Here is a 26630-nt window from a genome sequence, read left to right as displayed (position 1 = left end):
TCTTCTTCTCCCTCTTGCAGATTCTTTAGTCTCCTTACTGGTTCCTCCTCCACTACAGACACTTCAATGTCATCTCCCCAGATATCCAAACTGACTAGCTGATTCATTTGAATGTCGAACAGGCATTTCAAACTTAACAGGTCTTGATTCTTGATTTTTCTCCCTAAATCAATCCTCTCCTAATCTTCAACACCTCAGTACATAACATGTCCCCAGATGTTTAACTAAAAAATCCAGGGGTCATCCTTGATCTCTCTTCTTCTTTCCTCCTGCTCTTTTGCCAATCTATGGGGCTTGGTTAACTCTATCTCTAAAATAAACTGACTGAAGCACTTGAATCCACCCCTGAGGCCACACCCTGGTCCACACCACCTCCATTCCAATCTGGCACATGGATTAGATGACTGGTCTTCTTGCTTCCTTCAAGCAGTAAGTCTGTGTTTTAAAAACATAAATCCTATCATGTTATTCCTTCTGCTTAACACCTGTAGTGGCTTCTCACTTTCTATCACCCTGTTTACTGCCCTCACAGCTCTTAGCTAAGGAATTTATTTCTTGTGTTCTGTCTGCCCCTCCCTGCTGAGGGTGGCAGTGCTCCATCATCAGGCCTCGGAGCACTGTCTGGCACAGGCACATGCGCATCAAGTACTTGTAAACCAACAGCTCCTAAAACAGACTGCAAACGTCAGAACCGTCTGACAAATTCAGCTCGTCAGAGCTTTCAAGTCTGTTACCACTCTCCAAATCTAAGACGTACTCCTCAGCCCTCCACTTCTGACTTTCCCAAATGAGGACGTAACTTACTAACGATATATGTAATATAGTACTTTTATCCATTATTTCTCCCGCAAAAGTCATTTAGGAAAATAAAAGCAACTTTGCAACAGAGACAATATCGTAAAATAGTTACCATCTCTTGAAAGCCTAGGCACATAGAACAGCCTGTCTATTAAATTCTCACAAGCCCAATGACAAGCATTCACATCGCTGGTAATGACAGCCAGGGTCCAACACGGGCCTGTCTAGCACCAGGGCCTACATGCAGTCTTTTTACTACGGTTCACAGCTGCTCTCCCTTACCTGCGTGTGAGATCTGGAAGGAAAGAACAGTATAAAACCACACATTGCTTCCAAGGCAGAGTGACCCCATTGAAGGAAAGATCACAATCTTAGAATGAATCTTTAACTTAGTTTCAGGTTTGCAAATGTAGACCAACATGGGTCAGCCAGACCAGTGAGAACTCCCCAGTGGCAGAGTGGCACAAAGAACTTTTAAGAAAAGAGAATTCCAATATGTGATTTTATTTATTATTTTTACTTAAAAAATTTTTTTTAATTGATTTCAGAGAGGAAGGGAGAGGGAGAGAGAGAGAGAGAGAGAGAGAGATAGAAACATCAATAATGAGAGAGAATCATCGATCAGCTCCCTCTTGCACACCCCCTCCTGGGGATCGAGCCCGCTACCTGGGCATGTGCCCTCGACCAAAATCAAACCTAGAACCTTTCAGTCCACAGGCCAACGCTCTATCCACTGAGAAAAACCAGCTAGGGCTATTTATTTATTTATTTAAACATATTTTTATTGATTTCAGAGAAGAAGGGAGAGGGAGAGAGAAACATCAATGATGAGAGAGAATCATTGTTAGGCTGCCTCCCACACACCCCACACTGGGGATCAAGCCCGAATCTGGGCTTGTGCCTGACCAAGAATCGAACGATGACCACCTGGTTGGTCAATGCTCAACCACTGAGCCATGATAGCCGGGCTCAATGTGTGATTTTAAATTATTTGTTTGGTGGAGCAGGGATACAAGGCTTCCCCAAGAGGAAACATGCCCCCTTCCAGACTCCTGATTCTATTTCAGAATCTCACAACAGCCTCCATCTTTTGACATAATATAATTATGTGGAATACTTAATATTGCATTAGCCTTCCATGCCAGCTTAGAAGTCTTTAAAGAATTTCTATAGCTATGTTAGAATACTCTGGTGATGTTTCTTCTTTGTTCACATTCTTGCTCCAAGTAATCCCTACTTTCCACAATTTTTAGAGTAGAGAATTGGTTTTATTATTGCTTACAATCTATTTGGAAGACAATTTTGGAATTGTGTTACCAAAATAAAGATTCTTGAATACTTCAGTAATAACACAGTAATATCTGTCAGATCAAAATTCTAAAAACATATTGAGGCTAACAATGCTAATTCATTTTCTATCATTCTGTCTTCTTATGATAGAGGAATTAAAAAACACTAAGAAATTACCTCTTTATTCATTTTGAACCATTGATATTGTACAAAAGGATGTCCAGTTGCCCGGCAACACAATTTCACAAACTGTCCAGCCAAGACTGCCTTTGATTCTGGGTTTACAGTGATCTTTATTCCTTAAAAAAAAAAAAAGCAAAAAAAAAGTTAAGTAAATAAAGTCACAAAAGAGAGGTTTTCCTTGTTTATATTTCTGAAACCAAAAAAAAAAAAAAAAAAGCGAGAAGTATTTTGGAAATAACCTGCATATTCATCCTTGTAACAAATCGCCCATTCACATCCCCCCCCACCAGATTCTGGGTTTGTGAAGTTCCAGGCTTTGTAAAACCAGGAGGAAAGAAACTTGCCCGCAGAAAACTTTGATCTGTTGTACTTCCCACAACTGGGGCAGAAAACTGTTTGTCATATTTCTTCAATTCTTAGAAATATTTTTTCCACATTCTAACACATCTGAATCAGGATGCACCTTGCAATAGACATCTGCCAGGCAGCAGTCACAATATAGCTTTCAGTGCCGGCTCTTTGACTATTTGGTCATAAATGCACAGATGGCCGGAACTTCAAGTGAGTGCACTGTTAGTAAGCCAAGTGCTGAGTTGAAATGCCACTAAAACTGTCTACAAAAGACATCTGAATTTCAATGCTATGATTTAGTATTAAAATGACAATTATTCTGTAAGCAGAAAGATACAGAACCAGAAGAGCAGGATATAAATTTGATATAAGTGATACAAACATTTCTCATTTGAGAAATGACTACCAGCATGTTAATTTGGAAAGCTTTTGACAGGAGTTTAAAGAAAATCCTGGAGTCAATAATGAAAAGGGACCCTTCCCCGCCCTCCGTCCCAGCTCTCAATCATTCCCCCTGGGGAAGCCTGCTGCTATGGCACAGGGATGCTCAGGCAGCCCTGAAGAGGCCCAACCAGTGAGGAAAGAAACGTGGCCTCCTGCCAATAGCCACGTGAACCAGCCACCGGAGAAGGGGATTCTCCAAACCCAGCCAAACCCTCAGGTGGCTTCGGCCTGACCGACAGTGTGATTGCCATCACATTAGAGGCCCAATGTGAGCCCAAGCCACCCGGCAAAGCCACTTCTGGATTCTATACTCAGAAACTGGGTGAGAGAAGAAACGATGGCTGCTACTTGTTTTGGGGTAATTTGTTATGCAACAACAGATAACTGACACAAAAGAAATCAAAGTTAGGAAATTTTACATTTGCCAAGGTTATAACACATAACACTGGGTTGGGTGGCTTTTAGGAAAGAAGGAGAAAAGGTCATGGAAACATGCCCTGGCCGGTTTGCTCAGTGGTTAGAGGGTTGGCCCACAGACTGAAGGGTCTCGGGTTCAATTCCATCAAGGGCATGTACCACAGTTGCAGGTTCAATCCCTGGCCCCGGCCGGGACACCAGTGGGAGGCTCCAATCGATGGGTCTCTCTCATGTTGATGTTTCTCTTCTCTCTCTCTCTCTCTCTCCTCTCTCTCTGTCTTCTCTCTCTCTCTCTCTCTCTCTCTCTCTCTCTCTCTCTCTCTCTCTCTCTCTCTCTCCTCCCTCCCTTCCACTCTAAAAAAAAAAACAAATCAATGGAAAAAATATCCTCGGGTAAGGATTAAAAAACATATGAACTTAATTTCCTGCACCTACTTTTATTTTCTTTCCTCCTCTATTTTTAATATGATCTCTTGACAGTTTATTTTTCTTCTCAACCTACTAATCCAAAGGAACAAAACAAGATTACAACTTAAGAGGAGTTAGTCTAAATATCAGCTTAATACATCAAAAGTACCAAGTTTTCTACGGAAGAAAATCGCAGGTAAGGTAAAATAGGTATGTGAAATCATGCCAGAAAGATACCATATAAGACCAAAATCCAAAATGAGTAAATATTTATTACTTTTAATGGCCAGAAGAAACCCTAGAAAATCTTTAGTAAATAGAGTAGAGCCTCTCAAAAAAGAATTTAAAACTTTTGCCAGGGGAGAGTAATTCTTTATATTGAAGCCAAGTTAGCAAGGGTGGATAACATAACAGTTTCTCCGAATCCTGTAATACACGTTGGTAGAAATGTAAGCCGGCGAATTCACAAGAGTGTATTTTAATGCCAGGAGAGACTTACAGCACATCTTTAAGATTCAGAGGCTCTGAATTTCAAACTTTAGGTGAGACAAGAGGAAATAAAGTTGCAACAATAGAAGGGAACAAGTATTATTCTGAAAAATACAGGAATTGTGACTAAATTGGCTTTAAAATGTGGATGTCTTATAGCCATCTCAAACCTAGCATGTCCCAACTCCTTTCTGAACAGTGTACCCCGCTCCCCCCCCCCCCCCCACCAGACCCTGTGCTCTTCCCCATCACTGGGAGAATGGTTTCCAGCCTACACCCATGTGCCCGATGCAGGACAAAAATTTAGCAGGCAACCCTGAATCCCTCCTTCCTTGCCACTCTCCACATGGAATTTACCTTCAGGTCCTGTAGTTAAGCTTTTCCAGATCTCATCACCTTCAATGTCATAATCTTAACCCAGGCCACCATCTGCTCTTGACTAAACTACTGTTACAGCCTGCTAAGTTGTTTCCTCACTTCTAACCAGCAGACCAATGTATTCTGAAAACATGAATTAATCCAAATTACGACTCCAATTAAAATCCTCTACTGCCCTCCCATTGTACTTAGAAAAATTCAAACTCCTTACCATACCCTAAAGCCCTCATGAACGGATCTCTTTGACTTCATCCCTACTATTCTCCTCCCTCCTGGCTCACCACACTCCAGCCACTTTGGTCCTCTTTCCTTCGGAAAACACGCTATTGTCTGCCTTTCTTTCTTTCTTTTTTTTTAAAAAATATATTTCATTGATTTTTTTACAGAGAGGAAGGGAGAGGGACAGAGAGTTAGAAACATCGATGAGAGAGAAACATTGACCAGCTGCCTCCTGCACACCCCCTACTGAGGATGTGCACACAACCAAGGCACATGCCCCTGACTGGAATCGAACCTGCAACCCTTCAGTCCGCAGGCCGAAGCTCTACCCACCGAGCAAAACCGGTTAGGGCTATCTGCCTTTCCACTTACTAGTCCCCTGCTGGATTTTCCCTCCAGCCCCCACTGTTCCATGGCAGATTCTCCAGCTTCTTTGGGAAGCATCTCTAAATGAGCTGTTCCACCTGGTTCTCTACTACATCCACTCTGCTTTGTGGTCTTCATTGCACTAATGACCTGAAACCCCTGTTTCTTAATTTCTGTCTCATCTACTAAACTGTAAGCTTTGCGGAAGCAATGACCTTGTTTTTCTTAGTCACCAGTTTACCCGACGCATACCACAGCGCCTGGTGCATAATGACAGTGTTCAACACATATTTGTTGAATGAATATACAATAATAAAAACAATTATTGTAGCAGCAATTTCCTGACTGCTTTATATGGGCCAGACATTTTGATCTTACCTTCAAAATAACAATGTGAGTTAGATATTAATGAGATCTATGTTACAATGAAAACGAAGTTAAGTAATTTTTAGTAAATTAACTTGGGTAAATTATATAACCTGAGATGATTTCTTTGTTCCACTGTTAAAATAGCAGAACCAGGATGCAAATAAGGGTTTTCTTGGGCTTTAAAATCCTCATACTTTTGTTATCCCAGTGACTCCTTTTCCTCTAAGCTTATTGAGGCATAATTGACAAGTAAAAATTGTATATATTTAACATGTACAACATGATTTAATATACGTACACATTGTCAAATGACTACCACAATCAAGTAAATCAGGCTAATTAACACATCTGCCACCTCACATAGTTCAGTGATTCTTTTTTTGGCTTAAACAACACACAACACACATTTATTTCCTCCAGTTCTGAAGGTTGGGAACTCCACGACCAAGGTCCCTCCAGGCTCAGTGTTTGGTGAAGACCCACTTCCTGGTTCACAGACTACTGTCTTCATGCTGTGATCTCACATAGAGGGAAGGAAAAGTGTCCTCTCTTAAGTCCCTTTTATAAGGACACTAATCCCACTCATGGGGGCTCCACCTCATGACCTAATCACATCCCAAAGGCCCCACCTCCAATTCCTAGTGCTAATGAACCTCCCATGCTAACCCAGCTTCCACCACAGTGAGCTCTGACTGGAGGGAGCATGTCAGGCAGTGTGCGATGTCTTGCATCACGACAGTGCTTCTCAATTTACCATGGCAAATATTCTCTGCTGTTATACAAAGAGAAAAGAAACAAGCGCAATGGAAGTTAAATGGCTTTCCTCCCTAGAGCAGCGGTTCTCAACCTGTGGGTCACGACCCCTTTGGCGGTCAAACGACCCTTTCACAGGGGTCGCCTAAGACCATCCTGCATATCAGATATTTACATTACGATTCATAACAGCAGCAACATTACAGTTATGAAGTAGCAACGAAAATAATTTTATGGTTGGGTCACAACATGAGGAACTATATTTAAAGGGCCAGAAGGTTGAGAACCACTGCCCTAGAGTGACTTAGCAAGGAATGAATGACATTAGTGGAAAGGGCTCATAGGGCCGGAATGTTTTAAAGGTATCCTTCCTTGCCCTAGCTGGTTTGGCTCAGTGGATAGAGCATCAGCTTGCGGCCTAAAGGGTTCCAGGTTTGATTCCAGTCAAGGGCACGTGCCTGGGTTGCAGGCTCGACCCCCGGTAGGAGACATGCAGGAGGCAGCCAATCAATGATCCTCTCTCATCATTGATGTTTCTATCTTCCCTCTCCCTTACTCTCTGAAATCAATAAAAATATATTTAAAAAAAATAAAGGTATCCTTCCATGGTGTGGGAGACAAGTCTAAACGATTTTTAATGTACATTCAAACTCAAAGTTTACACGTCTGTCCTGTACCAACAATTTTACTTGTCTAGTCTTTAACAAGCAAGCGAATACATGTATTTATTATCTATTGCTTCAAAGACTGAGAACTGAAAGGAAAAATGTGATTTGGAAACCGCCTTAGTAAAGAAGAGAAGTCATAATACCTCCCATGTTTTAACCACACATATTTCCTTCCTCCTACAGAGTGTTGTGTGACAAGGAACCATGTTCAACCTGTAACCACCCTCGCACTGCCCACAGTTAGAGGTGCTGAACAAAGGTAAGGAAAGAAGATGGCACAGTGCTGTGGAGGGTGTACCAAGGCATACGAAAGTCCTATTTTATAGGGTGAATGCAGCCCTGGCCAGTGTTGCTCAGTGGTTAAAATGTTCGCCCTCGAACCAAAGGGTCATGGGTTCGATTCCTGGTTAAAGCCACATTCTTGGGTTGCAGGTTCTATCCCAGACTCTGGTCGGGGCATGCTTGGGAGGCAACCAATCAATGTGTCTCTCTCACATCAATGTTTCTCTCTCTTTTTCCCTCCTCCCCTCCTTTCATTCTCTCTGAAAAGCCATGGAAAAAATATCCTCGGGTGAGAATTAACAAAACAAAACAAAAAATAAGGGGGGGGGGCCAAATACATAGCTTCCTGGCAAACAGGCCTATTTTCAGATAACATCTGCAAAGAAGTCAGAGATTACTTGGTTTCTTGGAAGCCAGGGGGAATTTGACTAGGTATGATGGAACACGAGGATTGTGCTTTCAACATACACCAACATAGAAAAATTAGGGTAATTCTTGAGTTGAATAATGGATTCATCTTTGGTATCTTTAAGTTATTCTCTCACACAAAGAACTTAAATATAGATGTAATTTATAAACAGCTTTCTCAGGAACAGATCTATTGTATCCACTACAGTGCATCCATCTATTTTCAGAGGCCATGAACCAAAAAATTTTTCCATCAGTTTTCATCTAAAACTCTTCCTCAAAGTTATTCTGAAAATTTCTAAGCTATCATTGAAGAGTGCCCCACAGTGTGCAGAATAAATGCCATTCCCCTTCCTCTCGCAATCTGCCCCCATCACACAATCAAAGTATGTCCATGTATGTCCTTCTTCTAAGTCAATTCACATGTGCACCTACTGTGGCTAACCCTAGGCTCATCGCATCCCTTATCCTCCTGCGCTGCCCAGTGACCCTGAACACCCTGGTGCGGAAACACACTCTTTCTGACCTCATTCACTGCTCCCTTTCTATCTCTGCTTCTTCCTTACTCTTACTCCATCCATTCCACCTTTGCCTCCTTTCCCTTCTTGGTATTTTTACTTTGAAAATTTCTGCCACTCATGAAACAAGAAAAGTCCTTTAGAAATATGATCTAGTATTTGAGTACTTTTTAATTTGGCAAGAAGAAAAATATGGAAGTCCATGGGTCAAAGAGGCAACTGAGGTAATAATCTATAACTAAGTTTCCCAAACAACTCAGAAATTTCCCAGTGTCATGGGAATGACACAGTTCAGATCAGGGTCAGCAGGCCTGGGTTCTAATCTACCTTTATCAATAACTGTGATTCTAGCCAAATGATAACTTCTGGAAACTTCATGTTCCACACAAATGTTTGCTCACCTTTAAATTTTAAATGTTCAGAACAGTACTCTTCTGTTCCTTCACAATGTGAAGATAAAATGTGAAGTAGAGGTATTTTGGATACTAAAAAATAATATTCAACAATATTTGCTCTTGTTTTAGAGACAAGTAATAAAAAAAATTAAAATTGATATTAGAAACATAACAATGAGTGTGCTACAAAGGACTAGAGAATAAAGTGAAGTGCTATGAAATAAAAAAGGGGTGGGGCAAATGGAAAAGAGGTCTCACATGCCACCCAATACATATGGGGAGTGAAGCACCTTTTATATGACGAACTAGAGGCCCAGGGCATGAAATCCGTGAACGGTTACGGTCCCTAGGCCTGGCCAGCGAGGAAGCCCGAGCGTCTGGCGTGGAAGGGCAGGTCCCAGCTGACCTCTGGGTCCTGGGCAGCACCTGGGCCCCCATGCACCCGCTTCCGCCTGAGTCACAGCGCCCAAGTCCCCACACGGAGATGCGGTGAGCATGGCCAGACGCCATGGGATGGCTCAGCGTGGGCCTCTGAGCCACACAGTGGCGCTGCCGGAAGCCGGTGGGCAGTGTGCTCTCTCCTGGCCGGCCTCACAGAGCAGCTCCTATGCGAACCCAGGGGAGCCCGACCAGCCCCTGTGGTCCTGGCTCACCTGGAAGAGGCCACCACATGGGTGCGGGGCGGACTCCTCGCAGGCGCCCTGCACCTGAGCATGGGGGTTTCCCCAGAATGCAAGCCCTGGCATCCCGGGGGAGGGCAGCAGGGGGAGTGAGAGAGAGCTTGGCCACCCCATATTCTCACTGCACCTCCACCCCATCACCCCTGCCCCCAGGTAGCCGGCAAGAGATTGCAGCATACTGCCGACGCCCGCCATGTTCCGTGTCGCCCCCTGGTGGTCAGTGCACATCATAGCAAGCGGTTGAACTCCTGGTCTCCTGGTCAAACAACTGCCTGAGGGCATAATTTGTATATTAGGCTTTTATTATATATGATGAAATAAAATGGCAACATCATAAAACTGGAGTTAGGAAGAACCTTAGGATTCACCTAATAAAACCCACATGTAAAATGTTAATTTTCTCTAAATACTCGCCATTGTCCAGCCTCTGCTAAACCAATTACAGATCAGGGCATTCCTCCCTTGGCAACCATTTCATGATCTACATAACTCTAACTGATACAGCCTATAAATATGCAGTCAAAATGGTTCAATGGAAACAAAAGAAACAAATAAGAACACCACATCTAAGTTTACCTACATTTACTAAGGATACAGAGACCAATATTGATTGCTTTGGGATCAGAGTTTTTGATTTTTTAATGAAAATTAGAAAAGGTCTAAAAAAACATGGACTTTTGGTTCAAACAATTTCAACACATTTATTTAAAGCCCCTGTCCCCTTCCAATTCCCCCTGAGATGACCAAGGAAACAAAAAGTAGGGAAACAATTAGTGCTAGAAAATGGGGATGGACACCACCCAAGCATAAAAACTAAACCATTTCTCTAATAAAGTAGAGGCAAGACTAGACTGAGGGACAAGCTGGCCACCCAGGCGCTGTGGAAAAGCCCAGTGTGAGAGAAAGCAGAAGAGGGTACAACCTCAGTTTTGTGGTACTCCTTCAGAAAACAAATCAGGTGTCAGAGCCCACGGACTGCAAGCTGCTTGGTGTGAGTTACCCTCAACTCAGACCTCATGCTAAGTGAGGGACCACTGAAGTTAGCTCCTAATCAAGGGAATTGCTCCAGTCAGAGATGGGGGGACGTTGCCCACTTCCTTCTGGACTACTCAAATACATAAAGGAAACTTGGTCAGCTTCTCAAAAACAGAGAACTCTACTTCAGCCATTACCTTTGGCTATTTCTGGCTGTCATCCACTAACCACTGGAATGGAATATGGCAAAGCAAGACTGAAAGAAAGCTAACACTTTCTCTGCTTCCTGCATTTAGGCTTGAAAGGCCTGTTCATAGGCTCACAGAATTTTGGACAATCAACTTACTCAAAACAGACTTCTTTATAAAGACAATCAGAGAAAAATCATTGGACTGTTTGTGAAATAAGAACTATGAAAGTTCTCCTATGAAAGTGCATTACTACAAAAAGAGAGAACAAAATATTTCTAGTGTGCATTTTCATCAAAATTCAAGAAGACACTGAAAAGGAAAAAACTGGAGGTCAGATAAAATTTACTCTCTATATATTTGTTGTGAAGAGGCAATGAGAAACACGTCAAGCATCCAATTCAGTGATAACACAAAGGAGGCATTTACAGGAGGCCTGTTTTATCATCTGCATTTGGCCTTGTAAAGCAGAAGATAACCTGAAAGTCCAAGTTTCCTGACTCATAATCCAGGATTCTTTCCATTTGTAGTAGGTATTTTAGTAACCTCCCCAGCATCTGTTACTTCCTTTCTCCTTCCAACAGGCCCACTTTTGTTTGGTGATCCATGTGCAGACTTTGTTTGGTGTGCTTTGTGGAAAGCTGACTCAACCCAACTGGACTCCTGGCTCTAAGCCGGGCAGTTCAGCACATTCCATTTCCCTGGCTAGAGTGACAGGTGTAGGGACAGGCACATGACCAAAGTTAATTAACTATAAGAATCTTAGGATTTTTGCTGGGACAAAGATGAATGCAATAACAGCTAGTAGATATCTTGTGCATATGCAGAAAGTCAGTCTTAGGGGAAAGTCAATGATAAGAAAAGAAGAGCAAAGATGAAAATGAACCAACTCCTTGAAAACAGGGCTGCCCCTGCCTCCTCTCTTGAAGCCCAATCTGCTTCAAGGCTTCTCAGTCAGAAGAACCAACATATGATTATGTTGGTTCTTCTGACTTTATTATGTCAATCTGAGCTGAGGTTTCTGGTCAATGTAACTGATAGCACATGACTACCATGTGCCCTTACTTCTCCAACCCCAAAACTGACAAAGTAAAAAATAAGACCTGCCGAACCGGTTTGGCTCGGTGGATAGAGTGTCAGCTTGCAGAATCAAGGGTCCCAGGTTCGATTCCGGTCAAGGGCATGTACCTTGGTTGCGGGCACATCCCCAGTGGGGGGCATGCAGGAGGCAGCTGATCGATCTCTCTCATCGATATTTCTAACTCTCTATCCCTCTCCCTTCTTCTCTGTAAAAAATCAATAAAATATATTAAAAAAAAGACCTGAATTATAACTTTACATTCATCCTGTTAACTTAAAAATATTATCACAAACAAGTTTGTTGTGTAATTGCATACAGCAAAACCATATAAAACAGAGAGCACAGAGTCCTTAGTCCACGGCCCTCCAAATCTTGATTGGCTTCTTTGCTTTAAATGGCAAACTGAGAAAGAAGGTGTGCAGTGCTGCTGCCATCAGAAGACTGAGCCGACTTGGTCCCTTCTGCCCGACACTGCTGTAGTTGACTACTTCTACCTGTAGTTGTGGATGACAGGTACTGTTTCCTATTCCTCACATCTAACTTTGGAAGTGAGAAACCTCACTCAATATTGATATACTCAGGAAAAAAATCACATGGTTGAGTCAATCAACATTTCAAAAGCATCATGTTGACAAAAATCATAAACAATGAATATTTGTCATACTTGCTTTATCTCATTAATATGCACACATATATATCAAGAAATATGTGTATATTTATTTTTTTTGGCTATACTGTTTTAACAGAAATCTTACCCCTAAATACTTTAGCATGCATCTCCTTGGTATAAAGACATTCTTCTATAGAAGTACAATACCATTATCACATTAGATATATCTACTATCTAATATCTAATTGCAGGTTATATTCAAATTATTCCACTTGTCCCAAATGTCTTGAATAGCTGATTTTTTGAACCACAATGTTTATGTACCGTATTTGCTTTATATATGTCCTTTATATGTGTCAACTTGGGGGGAAATGAGGCTCCATACATTTACTTTTTCCAAAAGTATTTTTACTGATTTTGAGAGGAAGGGAAAGGGAGATGGAGAGAGAAACATCAATGTTAGAGTAAAACATCGATCGGCCATCCCCCGTGTGCCTCCCACCAGGGATCAATCGAGCTGAAACCGGTGCATGTGCCCTGACTGGGAGTCTAAACCAGTAACCTTTTGGTGTATGGGACAACATCCAACCAACTGAGCAACACTGGCCAGGGCCCAAAATATTTAACACAATTCTTCTGGTCAAGTATGATAGTTCCCTCCACGTTTGTTTCCATGAACTCCTGGAGAACATACCCAAGGGAAAAACCTACCTGGGGGGCTGAGAAGCTGAAGAACTTCAGTGTGTTCCATAGTCTGCAGGAAGTCACTCAGCTCTGTGACTGTACAACCTTTTTCACCCAATAGCTTCAGTAAACATAGGCTTGGGCTTCCTTCAGGCTCCAAGACCTTAAGAGAACATTGCTCCAAGTCCAGACAACTGAAAATAATGAAATTAATTCAAGTTAACAATTTTCTTCAATACTAGAGGCCCGGTGCACGAAATTTGTGCATGGGTGGGGTCCCTCAGCCTGGCCAGCAATTGGGGGTGATCGGGGCTATCTCGCCCAGTCCTGATCAGGGCCAATTGGGGCTGGCCGGCTGGGGGGAGGGACCGCGGGAGGTTGGCTGTGGGAGTGCACTGATCACCAGGGGGCAGCTCCTGCATTGAGCATCTGCCCCCTGGTGGTCAGTGCGCATCATAGTGACCAGTTGACTGGTCCTTCGGTCACTTAGGTTTTTATATCTACCTATATCTATATATCAATATATATAGATATAATGTCTATAGATATAGATAGATAGATAGATAGATAGATAGATAGATAGATAGACAGATATAGATAGATAGATAGATAGATAGATAGATAGATAGATAGATAGATTAGATGATATGCCTGCTCTATGTTTGGCCCCAGAGCTGTTGTAGAAAATAAAACACGGCTGCCAAAACCGGTTTGGCTCAGTGGATAGAGCATCGGCCTGCGGACTGGAGGGTCCCGGGTTCGATTCCGGTCAAGGGCATGTACCTTGGTTGCAGGCACATCCCCAGTGGGGAGTGTGCAGGAGGCAGCTGGTCGATGTTTCTCTCTCATCGATGTTTCTAGCTCTCTATCTCTCTCCCTTCCTCTCTGTAAAAAATCAATAAAATATATTAAAAAAAAAAATAAAACACGGGGTGTTGAGTGGTGAAAAACTATTTACATTATGAATGCTACTGTTCTTTCTTCATTCTTCTGCCATCACCAGGGATTCCTCTTTATTCCCATGTCCAACTCAGCTTCTATGGCTACTAAATTAGGAGAATGAGAGAAATCTAGAAACTTGATGTGTGAGAAATCTGGCCTTGATTTTGATCAAAATTTTTACTTGTAACTTGGGAATAGGAAGATCGGATACATTTTCCTACTCTTTCTTGTACTTATATAAAATATAATGAAAAAATTAACATGAGTATTTATGTGTGTACTCACATGAAAAAAAGTAAGATACAGAACAGTGTATGTCCTGTATGATACTATTTTAATTAGCAAGAGTATGTGTTTGTTCTTATATATACAGAGTTAACTTTGAGGAAAAATTTCCAAGAAACCGGTAGCAGTGCTGACCTAGAGAAGGGACCAAGGGAGCAGAGCTCATGGCTGGAGGATTCACTTCTCACTATAAAGCTTTTTGTACTATTGAACTTTACTATGTGCAATCATTTTTTTCAACAATTAAAAGAACAGACAATTGAGGGAAACCAAGATGGCGGCATAGGTAAATACCTGCCTCACACAACCACTTCAAAATTACAACTAAAAGACAAAACGGGCATCATCCAGAACCACAGGAAGGCTGGCTGAGTGGAAATTCTACATCTAGAAGGAAAGAGAAAAGCACACTGAGACTCAGAGGAGGTGCAGAAGTAAAGTGCAGAGGTACAGAGGCACACACGGAAAGGGCTGGCAACTGAGGATGTGGTTGTCTTTTTCAATCAGGAGGGAGACACAAGCTCCCGACTGCTCTGAACTCCAGTTCCGGGTGAGTCTCTGGGGACCCAGACTCATAGGGGGAGAAACTGGACTGCCTGGCATCGTGCGGAACTCGAGGGTGGCTTTCTCTCAGAGGTGCTTGCAGCAATTACCGATTACCGAGGGACACTGAGACCTGGGGCCTCTTAGGGCAGGGCTGAGGATCTGCCATAGCTGCTTGCTCCGCCCTGTTGATTCCCTTAGACCCCGCCCCACCCAAGCTGTGCGCAGAGGCTTTTGCATATGAATGGCCTGGCCCTTTGCAATCTGAAATTACCTAACAAACTGCATCTGGGTCAGAGAGACCCAGAACATCCAAAAGAAGGCCCAAGGCCCCACAGCAGCTTGCACTGCTTCACAGCTGGGCCTCATTTGGACACCTCCAAACCCAAACAAAGAAGAGGAATCTGCAGATCTCTCCATAGCTCCTGCTGGGTAGCCTCAGGCAGAGGCTAGATTAGCACCTCCTTAGAGATCCAAGAGCCAGTGTACTCAATGGTCAGAGTGGGACCATCCAGATTACAACTCCTCAGATCCATAAGGGACACACTCAGGGGGCAGACTCAGTGAGCACCAAAGCCCCACTGAAGCAAGTCTTGCCCCATAGGGGTGTCTCCAGCACAGAAGTTCTCCCACTGTAGACACAGCTGATTCTCATAGCCAATTGGCCTGGAGGTCAATTCCTCCCAGTGATACCAACAACAATCAAGGCTTAACTACAACAGGACTGTACACTAAGCCCACAAAGGGGTGCACCAAGAGTGTCCACCTCAGGTAATTAGAGAGGCTGAGCCACTGGGCCCTATAGGACACCTAGCACAGAAAGCCACTCTATCAACACAGGGAAGCAGCCAAAATGCAGAGATAAAGAAACAGGTCACAAATGACAGAAATGGAGGAAAGCAAACTACTGGATATAGAGTTCAAAAACATGGTTATAAAGTTTTTCAAGAATTTTCTAGAAACTGCCGATAAATTTAGTGAGACCCTTGATAAATCTGGTGAGACCCTCGAGGATATGAAAACGGACCAACTAGAAATTAAGAATACACTGACTGAAATAAAGAATATTATACAGAGATCCAACAGCAGACTAGAGGATCATAAGAATCAAGCCAAAGATTTGAAATACGAAGAAGCAAAAAACACCCAACCAGAAAAGCAAAAGGAAAAAAGAATCCAAAAATATGAAGATAGTGTAAGGAGCCTCTGGGACAACTTCAAGCGTACCAACATCCGAATTATGGGGGTGCCAGAAGAAGAGAGAGAGCAAGATATTGAAAACCTATTTGAAGAAATAATGACAGAAAACTTCCCCTACCTGGTGAAAGAAATAGACTTACAAGTCCAGGAAGCACAGAGAACCCCAAACAAAAGGAGTCCAAAGAGGACCACACCAAGACACATCATAATTAAAATGCCAAGAGCAAAAAGACAAAGAGAGAATCTTAAAAGCAGCAAGAGAAAAAAAGTCAGTTACCTACAAGGGAGTACCCATACGATTGTCAGCTGATTTCTCATAGAAACTATGCAGGCCAGAAGGGAATGGCAAGAAATATTAAAGTGATGAATAGCAAGAACCTACAACCAAGATTACTTTACCCAGCAAAGCTATCATTCAGAATTGAAGGTCAGATAAAGAGCTTCACAGATAAGAAAAAGCTAAAGGAGTTCATCACCACCAATCCAGTATTATATGAAATGCTGAAAGGTATCCTTTAAGAAAAGGAGGAAGAAGAAGGAAAAGGTAAAGATAAAAATTATGAACAACAAATACATATCTATCAACAAGTGAATCTAAAAATCAAGTGAATAAATAATCTGATGAACAGAATAAACTGGTGAATATAATAGAATCAGGGGCATAGAAAGGGAGTGGACTGACAATTCTCGGGGGGAAAGGGGTGTGGAGGGTACGGGAAGAGACTGGACAAAAATCGTACCTATGGATGAGGACAGTGGGGCGGGGGTAAGGGCAGAGGGTAGGGTGGGAACCAGGTGGAGGGGAGCTATGGCGGGGGGAAAAAAGAGGAACAACTGTAATAATCTGAACAATAAAGATTTAATTAAAAAAACAACAGACAATTAATGCTATTGACATTCAAAGGACTTGTAAGTGCCCAGAAATACCCTAACACAGGGGGCAGGCAAACTATGATCTGTGGGCTAAACTTATCTAGTCACCTGATTTTGTAAACAGTTTGATTTGAACACAGCTATACTAATTATTGTATGTATTTACAAATGTATATGGCTGTTTTCCTATTCCAACAGAGAGCTGAGTAATTTGTCTGCAAAGCTGAAAATATTTTTAATTTGGCTCTTTATAGAAAAGTTGGCAAATAGTAAGTACTCAATAAAAGCTATTGTTATGCAATAAAAATATGGGAATATCAAAAGAATATGAAGGTCAATTTCCTTTTTCTTTCTTTAATATATTTTTTATTGATTAAGATATTACATATGTGTCCTTGTCCCCACGTTACCCTCTACCCCCCCCCCCCCCGCTCATGCCCTCACCCCCCCGTTGTCCGTGTCCATTGGTTAGGCCTATATGCTTGCATAAAAGTCCTTTGGTTGATCTTTCCTCCTTACCCCTACCCTTCCCTACCTTCCCTCCAAGGCCCGACAGTCCAATCAATGCCTCTCCGTCTCTGGATCAGTCCTTGTTCATCAGTTTATGTTGTTCATTATATTCCACAAATGAGTGAGATCCTGTGGTATTTATCCGCTCTCCAGTTCCATCCATGCTGTGGCAAATGGTAAGAGTTCCTTTTTCTTCTTCCTCTTCTTAAAGAATACCTTTCAGCATTTCATATAATGCTGGTTTGGTGGTGATGAACTCCTTTAGCTTTTTCTTATCTGTGAAGCTCTTTGTCTGACCTTCCATTCTGAATGATAGCTTTGCTGGATAAAGTAATCTTGGTTGCAGGTTCTTGCTATTCATCACTTTGAATATTTCTTGCCACTCTCTTCTGTCCTGCATGGTTTCTGTTGAGAAATCAGCTGACAATCGTATGGGTACTCCCTTGTAGGTAACTGACTGTCTTTCTCTTGCTGCTTTTAAGATTCTCTCTTTATTTTTTGCTCTTGGCATTTTAATTATGATGTGTCTTGGTGTGGTCCTCTTTGGATTCCTTTTGTTTGGGGTTCTCTGCGCTTCCTGGACTTGTAAGTCCATTTCTTTCACCAGGTAGGGGAAGTTTTCTGTCATTATTTCTTCAAAAAGGTTTTCAATATCTTGCCCTCTCTCTCCTTCTGGTACCCCTATAATTCTGATGTTGGTACGCTTGAAGTTGTCCCAGAGGTTCCTTACACTATCTTCATATTTTTTGAATCTCTTTTCTTTTTTCTTTTTCGGTTGGGTATTTTTTGTTTCTTTGTATTTCAAATCTTTGACTTGATTCTTGGGATCCTCTTGTCTGCTGTTGGATCTCTGTAAATTATTCTTTATTTCAGTCAGTGTATGCTTAATTTCTAGTTGGTCCTTTTTTATGTCCTCCATGGTCTCACTATACTTATTGAGGGATTCATTAAATTTATCGGCAGTTTCCATAAAATTCTTGAAAAACCTTATAAACGTGGCCTTGAACTCTATATCCAGTCGTTTGCTTTCCTCCATTTCTGCCATTTGTGACCTGTTTCTTTGTCTCTGCATTTTGGCTGCTTCCCTGTGTTGATAGAGTGGCCCTGCGCACCAGGTGTCCTGTAGGGCCCAGTGGCTCAGCCTCCCCAGTTACCTGAGGTGGACACTCTTGGTGCACTCTTGGTGCCTTGGTTGTTGTAGGATCACTGGGAGGAATTGACCTCCAGGCCAATTGGCTGTGAGAATCAGCTGTGTCTGAAGTGGGAGAACTTCTGTGCTGAAGTTCTCTGGGGCAAGACTTGCTTCAGTGGGGCTTTGGTGCTCACTGAGTCTGCTCCCTGAGTGTGTCCCTTATGGATCTGAGGGGTTGCAATCTGGATGGTTCCCCTTTGACCACTGGGTACAGTGGCTCCTGGATCTAAGGAGGTGCTAATTCAGCCTCTGCCTGAGGCCACACAGCAGGAGCCACGAAGAGGCTCAGCTGTGAAGCAATGCAAGCCGCTGCGGGGCCTTGGGCCTTCTCTTGGAAGTTCCGGATCTGCCTGGCTCGGCTGCAGTTAGGTACATTCACATGCAAAAGCCTCTGCCGCAGCCTGGGTGGGGCGGGGTCTCAGGGAATCAAAGGGCGTAGCAAGCAGCTATGGCTGATTCTCCGCCCTGCCCTAAGGAGTCTCGCGTCTCAGTGACCCGATACTTGCTGCAAGCACCTCTGAGGGAGAGCCGCCCTCAAGTTCGCCCGCTGCCGGACAGTGCAGCTTCTCCCCGTATGAATCCTGGGTCCCCAGAGACTTCCCGGAACTGGAGTTCAGAGCAGTCAGGAGCTTGTGATTCAAAAAGACAGCCGCGTCCTCAGGTGCCACCCCCTTTCCGCGCGCGCGAGCCTCCGTACCTCTGCACTTCATCTCCGCAGCTCCTCTGGCTCTCAGTGTGCTTTTCTTTCCTTCTAATTGTAGAATTTACACTCAGCCAGCCTTCCTGTAGTTCTGGATGATGTCCGCTCTGTCCTTTGCGGTGTTTTTCAATTGTTGTGGGAGGCGGCAATTTCCCGGTGTTTATCTATGCCGCCATCTTAGTTTCTCCTCATCAATTTCTTAATTATGTTTATTTCTGGAACTCTTTTAACTTTACCTTAAAAATGTTTTTGAGTAGCTACTATTTTGGTATCCTCATTTTGTCCTTCAAGGCCTCCTATCATTATATTAACTAGGTATTCTTTTCTAAGTATCCTAGTTAAATTTATATATTCAATAAATGTGAATCTCCACAATATAGATGATCCATTCCCAAATTCTGCACTTCAGACTAGTGGCAGCACAATAAATCCATGGTAAAATGATGAAAATAAGGGCAATAAAACTGTCTTTTACTCAAAGGTGGTTTTTCTATATTTTTAAGTGTTAAAGTGTCCTTTCATTTATGAAATAATTGTGACCACAATAGTAGCAAAAACAAAAGCTGATGATGCTATTTAGCCTTTTATTTTGTAAAAATTTATTTTACTAGTCCTTGTAATGGCCAGGTTAAGGAACCAGTATTAGAGACAATGTAAGGATTACCAATTTTTTGAGAACATGAAGTTTATAAAAACAAAGATGTTGTGTGCTAAATATGACTCAGAAAGGTTATCAGAATCTGATACATGAAATTAAGAAGCCATCTCATTAAATGCAACCAAGTGATGCTTTAATTAATGTTTATACTTATATAGAGAAAATGAAAAACAAATTGTCTTTTTCCTCACAAAATAAATAAAGATCAAATTGAAGTCAACAATGATTTATCTTCCAAACAAGAGGCACAGGAGAAAAACAAATTTCTCTATCTCCTTTCCTTTTACTAATTTTCCACACAGGCATTGGCTTTCAACTAAGATGTTCCTTATACATACCCGACTTTTCGTTCTTTCCTTTTTTTAGTTGCATTCCTGTAAGACTGTGCTTTGAAGTGGTTTCTACCAGACCTAATTTGGAATTTCTGATTTAATTTAAAAGACTCTTTCTGAACAAAATGGACTTTGCTTTTTTAAAAAAAAATCTATATCTTTACTTTTACAAGAATATAATCTAAACATACTCACCCTTTAAGGTACAAACCATGGCACTGCTTTTAGGTTCTTTTACTTCTCTTCTTGGTACATTTACTCGTTGGAATCTTTATTCCTTAAGTCAAAAACTACTTATTAATCAGCTAAAATGGACCAGCCTTTTTCCTAGGTATAGAGGATACAGCAGCAAAATTCCCTATCCTCCTGAATTTTTCTATATGAGGATACACACACACACACACACACACACACACACACACACACACACTTCTCTCTCTGTATATCCAGCCACCCAATAGGTGCTTTGGAGAAAAGAAAAAGCAAAGCAGAGTGACAGGCAATACCGGAGCAGAGAGCAGATGTAGGGGGTAATTTTAAATGACATCATCAGAGAACTCATTGAGCAAACATTTGAGGGGTGAAGGAGCAAGTCATGTGGTTTATCTGTGAGACCACCTAAGTTGAGTAAACAGTGGTACAAAGACCCTACTGTGTTCAAGGAGAAGCAAGAGAGTGAGTTTGAATAGAGTAGAGAAAGGGAGGGAGACAATATAGGACAGCAGGTCCAAGAGTTAAGTGGTAGCTCAATGGTGTTTTCACTGAGTTGTAAGCAGAGGAAGGACAAGAACGGATTTAATGTTTAAAAGAATCATTTGGACTGATATATTGAGAACAGACTGGGGTGGGACAAACAAAGCAGGAGGAGAATTTAAGCAGCTACTGGAATACTCCAGGTGAATGACACTGGTGGCTCACCCTAGTAAGTCTAGAAATTTAGAAATCTATGAATCCAGAATGATAGTATTTTGGAGGTTGTATTTTGGATTTACATTGTAGGGACAGCAGACAGGATGTGCTGAGAAAATGGATGTGGTGAGTGGAGTCAAGAAAGACTCCAGCAACTGGAAGGGTGTAGTTGCCATTTAGTTAGAGGCAAGAAACTCCAAGAGAAAGAGGTGTAGGTTAAACTTTAGACATGTTCCGTTTAAGATGTCTGTCATTCAAGACGTGATGGCAAATAGGCTTTTACACAATGTGAATGGAGAGTTCAAAGCAAAGATATGGATTTAAGATATGAATTGAGAGTAATCAACCTAAACATATGTAGGGTCAGATTAAAGGATAACCCTAAACAGGGGACTAGGTGAAGTGTGGATAGAGACACAAAGCCTGAGCCCTAAGGCGACAGACAGGAGGAAAGCTTTTGTTCTCGCCTTTCACACAAGTTCTCATTCCTTCTACAAACTCCCAGAGGGCAGGGTTTCTGCAGCCACAGGAGCACCTCTGTACAGCAGTTGCGCAGAGAAGGCCCGGTTTCCTAGGTCCATGTTCTATAGCCTCATTCCTAAGCTCTCTCAGTCAAGGATTTTAGGCAGCTCTGTCATCTTTGGGGCTTCCATGTTCTATGCCAGAATTGTGTAGCTTGGGCAAGACACTCAGAACCTATGCCTATCTACACAGACAGCAAAGTTTCAATATTAGCTCAGTCTGGAATGGAATTAGGGCATTTCCATATGTACATGTTTGCGGGAAACTAAACTACTATATGCTAGGATTTATTCTCAGTCATCAATAACAATCTGAAAACATTTACAATTACTCCTAATCCCTGATGGACAGTTTTGAAGAGGCTCTTCTGGTTTATTTATTTTCATCTAGTTTGAGGAAGGACATAGAGAGTCAGAAACATGTGAAAGAAACAGAATAGGCCACCTTCTGAGGTCTTAGGACCGTGAATCCAGTGACCCAGAGGAAAGCACTTCACATTTTCCTGTTAACTGTTATCCACTTGGACTCTCACACTACAATTCCTAGGTTTGACTCTGGACAAGACTTCCCTTAGGACTCTTTACTGTTATAGGTGCTCTTCTGCCATTAGTCTGAAATGACTTCAAAATAACTTTTTGTCTTAAGAGAGCAAGCATCACCAGTTTACCTTGCCCCACCCCAGCTGCCACTCTCTAGCCCCCAAGTTCCCAGTGCTAACCTTTTGTTGTATCAGCTGAATTCTGATTTCAATAGGTATATGAGCTTAATGTTACCCAATTCACCAATCTTCAGGGTGCCCTGACTCTCCTCACCACAATCAACCTGCTATGAACTAACCTTCAGCATCCTGGAAGACTGGCAAAACTCCAGCTGTCTCTTATCAGACTTTCCACCCTGAAATTCCCAGATTCCACAAACACATGCCCTTTGTTGCTTGTCACCTCTTGCTAGGCAACTGCCCTTCTCTCTCTACTACTTTCACTAGAAATGTGGCCTCAAATTTTCTGTTAGTCCCCCCAAAGAAAGTTAACACCATCCTGTAGCCTTTTACAGGAGCTGACTGAAGTCATGGGGAGGAAAACTGGACACCTGATGCTAGGTATCCACTACGTATAGACTCCATCAGCCTTCCTTCTCCAGTGGCAGAACCTTACTGCCTTCCCTCTCCTTCATGACCAAGTAGGAGCCCTTTTCAGGAAAGAGTACTAGATAATATCACAAATTAACCAATCACAGACCTAGTGATCTGACCCCCAAAGAAGACAACTTCGTACAGAAATTTAGAAATCTATGAATCTAGAATGATAGTATTTTGGATTTTCTTTGCAGAGCCAAAAGCAAAATGTGTTTTTTCCTAGTACAGAAGAAAATTATGCCATCTGTCTGCTCAACTTTGTGAGCTTACCACACTTGCTCATTCCATCCTCTTATCCGTTACTCCTCTATATAATCCCAAATCACCACTACTCTGGTTTAACCCAAACTGAAACTTAGGGTTTTTGTGAGGATTAAAGTAGAAAATGCACGTAAGCACTTAGTACATTGGTATCTACTAAGTGCTTAATAAATGAAAAAATTTTGTTATTATTCACACCCAATATAGCATTTAACATGTTATTTGTGAATGTTCCAGGATGACAGTCCATTAAGTCCTTATGAATAGGAGATAAATATTTGTCATCTTTTTATCTTCTGAAACTTCTAGCAAATAATAGGCACGCAATAAATATAATTTTTAAAAATCCTCACCTTGGGATATGTTTATTGATTTTAGAGATAGAGAAAGAAACATAGATGTAGAGACAAACATCGTCAGACCGTTTGCCTCCCTTACATGTCCCTTTTGGTGTCTGGGACAACACTCCAACCAACTGAGCCACCCAGCCAGGGCTAAATATAATTTTGAATGAATATCTCTCATCTTAATTCAAAAGTATTTAGAGTGTAAGTTCTATGCATGATACATAGAATCTTAAGTAATCATTGCTGTTCTCAAGTTTATAAAGAAGTACACAAATAATTATAGAAGACAAAGTTTCGTCATATGAGAAGTTAAAAGGGGGTTTAAAGGATGGCATACAACAGTGCTTCTGAATGTGGTTTGGGAACCCCTGGTGCAGGTCTTGAGACCCTTTCACATGATGCACAAGTCAAAACCATTTTTCAAAGTAACATTAAGATGTTATTTATCTTTTTCGTTCACTCTCTCAAGGAGTGTCCACTGGAGTATCTGGTGTTCCGTGACCTGCGACAGTGCAACAGACTGAATGCAGAAGCATGCAAAAGCAGCCAGCTCTCTGCAATCTAGCCAAGACATTAAAGAGATTTGCAAAATGTGAAACAACGACACTTTTGTTTTGGAAAAGTTTATTTTTCCACAAAAACATGTTATTTCTGTTAACATGTAATGGGTTAGTCCTCTTAAATGAGGTAACACTTTAAAAACGTCTTACTTTTAATGTCTAATATGGCAAACATCAGTGTATACTAGATGTATGTGATGTACAGAACCCACATGAAAAAAACTCTCTGGGGTCCTCAATAATTCTTAAGAGTTTAAAGGAGTCCTGAGACCGAAAGTTCAAGAACCGCTAGCACAGGGGGCCCAAGCCGGCAACAGGGAAACAGCTTCACGTATAGCTGCTTGGTGCTCACGGTGAAGCCAAGAAGGGAGCCTGGTGAACTGGTCTGAAGACGGTGCGTTTAGTTTGTCTTTCCCACCATCCTTCTCTCCCTACAAAAAACCTTCACGATCAACTCCTGCACCCCAACCCTTCCCTCTCATTCTCTCTTCACCTGCACTTCTTCCTAACCTGCTGAAGTCTCCAGGTCCGTGTCTACGTCCATTCTAAGCCCTTGGGAATCACTGCCCTATCAGAATGGTCTCCAGGGGGCCTTCCGGCTCTCAAAATCCTCCCAGTCCAGGTCCACTTCTCTTTCAGCTCAAGGGGAGGGGCGCAGCGAAAGGGTGTGAACGCCGGCCCTCTCGCTTGCATTCCCAGCACTTTCCTGGGGAAAGCGATCGGAAGACCAACGAAGTTCTCCCACACACACCCCCACCCCTGCGCTCCGGCCACACCCGCGGCCCCGCACCGTCCCGTGCGGCCACGATCTCTCCAGCACCAGCCCGGGCCGCCCACCCGTGCCCCCGCGCTGCGCTCGAGCCTCCCGCCCAAGTCCGGCCCCCGTGACCTCGCCCCTGCGCCCCGGGCCCCTCACCTCAGCCGGAGGCGCCCCCGGCTCCCCGCCAGCTCGGCCAGCCTCCGCCAGCCGCGGCCCTCGGGCGCTCGGTCCAAGCTCCCGCTGAGCCTCCGCAGCAGCGGCTCCGGAAGACGGTTGAGGGTCGCGCTGCCCGGGGCGGAGAGCGGCAGCCCCGAGGGCGCGAGCAGGGGCAGCTGCGAGGCCGGGGGCGACGGGGCCTGCAGCGGCTCCCCGCACAGCGGCAGGTCCCGCGCCGGCGACGCCGCGATGGTCGCGGATCCCGCCGGCCACATCGCGGTGTCGGCCCGGGCGCACCTTCCGCTCGCCCCGGCGCCGCGCAGGTAGGGGCGGAAGGACGGATCGGGCTGCGCGGCACCGCACACGGAGGAGGAAGCTCCGCTCCCCGCCCCGCTGAGACAGGTTTGCTGGGGGAGCCGGGGACCGACCGCACCAGCCGGGACGAGGGGGCGGGGCTTGCCGGGGGCGGGGCCGCCCACCGCGCGCCTGCGCAGGACCGCGCACCCAGCTTGCCCTCCGCGTTGCCTAGGCGCCTGCTGAGGCGCGCGCTTCAAACCCTGGGAGGTGGAGTCCTGGCCGAGCAGGAAGGCTCGGGCGGTTGCCGCTGGAGGAGGAAGCGGTGGAGGAACTACGCCCGGGCGGCTCCACTCGGCGAGGAAGCCTGCGGCGTCGGGGCTTCCCGAGGCCGTGGGAGGAGGATTGCCACGGAAGGGAGCGCAGGGCTCTGGGTCGCCGCCCCGGCCGCTTGCACGCAGTGACTTGCGTGTGTCCAGTGACGCCGCCGGCACCCGCATTGGGCAACCTCGGCGGAGGCTTCCTTGTTTTAGGGGCTGATGTGTGTGGCATTGTTAAAGGAAGTGGTGCTAGATAGCCAGATAATGGAAATAGCCCTAAATCTGTGCCTAGACCTACCCCCCCTCCACACACACACACACACACACACACACACACACACACACACACACACACGGCTGTATCGCATTTAAAAGCTCTTGGAAATGATTGCTTTTAGCAGGGATCGCCCGGTTTCCTTCCAAGTCAGACTGCCACTCACAATTTTCATAAATCAAAGCAGGCAATCTTACAGAGATTGCCCTCTCCTGGAGGGGTCCAGCACAGATTACATAAACACTGACTACACCTAAGCTCTCTCTCCCAATCTTAGCAATATTCAAGGTCGGTGTCCCATTGAAAACATAGGGTCGCTTGGGACAAAAGCAGCACAAGGCTTCCTGGCCCAATTTACTTTTTCATCACAGGACAGCAGGGTTTTCTGTAGCAATAATTTGTACACCCAAATTCTCAGTACCTGTTGGCGAGGTAGTTGCTTCATGTACAGTCTCCACCACATTTTAGCACAAGCAGTCGCTATACTTTTTCATCACTGTAAGTTCAAAGTTCAGATGCAGTATAATGGCCAAGTGCACGACCTTTGGATCCAGAAACATCTGCTTGATTCTAGTTTTAAGACCCGGAATAAGTTACTTAATCCTTTGCCTCACCTGTTAAAATGAGACTGGACATATGGTATATATAGTGTTGTAACCATAATTAAAGAAGTTGCTGTATGTAAAACACTAACCTCTGCTTGGAACAGAGTAGATAATAAACGATAGTTATTATCCTTGCAAATGCAAAAGCTTGTTTCATACTCAGTTTGCCTTGGCCTGGGAAAAGTAATTCAGCGTGCATTAATACTCTGAAAATGCTATGTTAATTTTGGGAACAACATAATAAAGAACAATTCAGCTTCCTCTTCTATGCACCAATCATTATCAACACTAATAAAAG

The 26630-nt window shown here is 43.4% G+C and overlaps 1 protein-coding gene across 2 annotated transcripts in view; it reads right to left on the bottom strand.

Moving 5' to 3' along the window:
- The window catches only part of MALT1 (MALT1 paracaspase), a 56262-nt gene extending 30977 nt beyond the window's left edge, over positions 1 to 25285 (bottom strand). For both annotated transcript variants that reach the window (XM_059706208.1, XM_059706209.1), the window contains exons 1-3: positions 24840 to 25285; positions 12982 to 13148; positions 2266 to 2387 (exon numbers count right to left, since the gene is read on the bottom strand). In XM_059706208.1, coding sequence (XP_059562191.1) covers positions 2266 to 2387; positions 12982 to 13148; positions 24840 to 25114 — 564 coding nt within the window. In that variant the 5' untranslated portion in view covers positions 25115 to 25285. The remainder of the gene's footprint in view (positions 1 to 2265; positions 2388 to 12981; positions 13149 to 24839) is intronic.
- Between the last annotated feature and the right edge of the window lie 1345 nt (positions 25286 to 26630).

The sequence above is a fragment of the Myotis daubentonii genome, chromosome 8 (assembly GCF_963259705.1).
Source record: "Myotis daubentonii chromosome 8, mMyoDau2.1, whole genome shotgun sequence".
NCBI lineage: Eukaryota > Metazoa > Chordata > Mammalia > Chiroptera > Vespertilionidae > Myotis > Myotis daubentonii.
The sequence above is the reverse complement of the archived record's forward strand: the minus strand, read 5'-3'. Positions and strand labels throughout refer to the sequence as shown.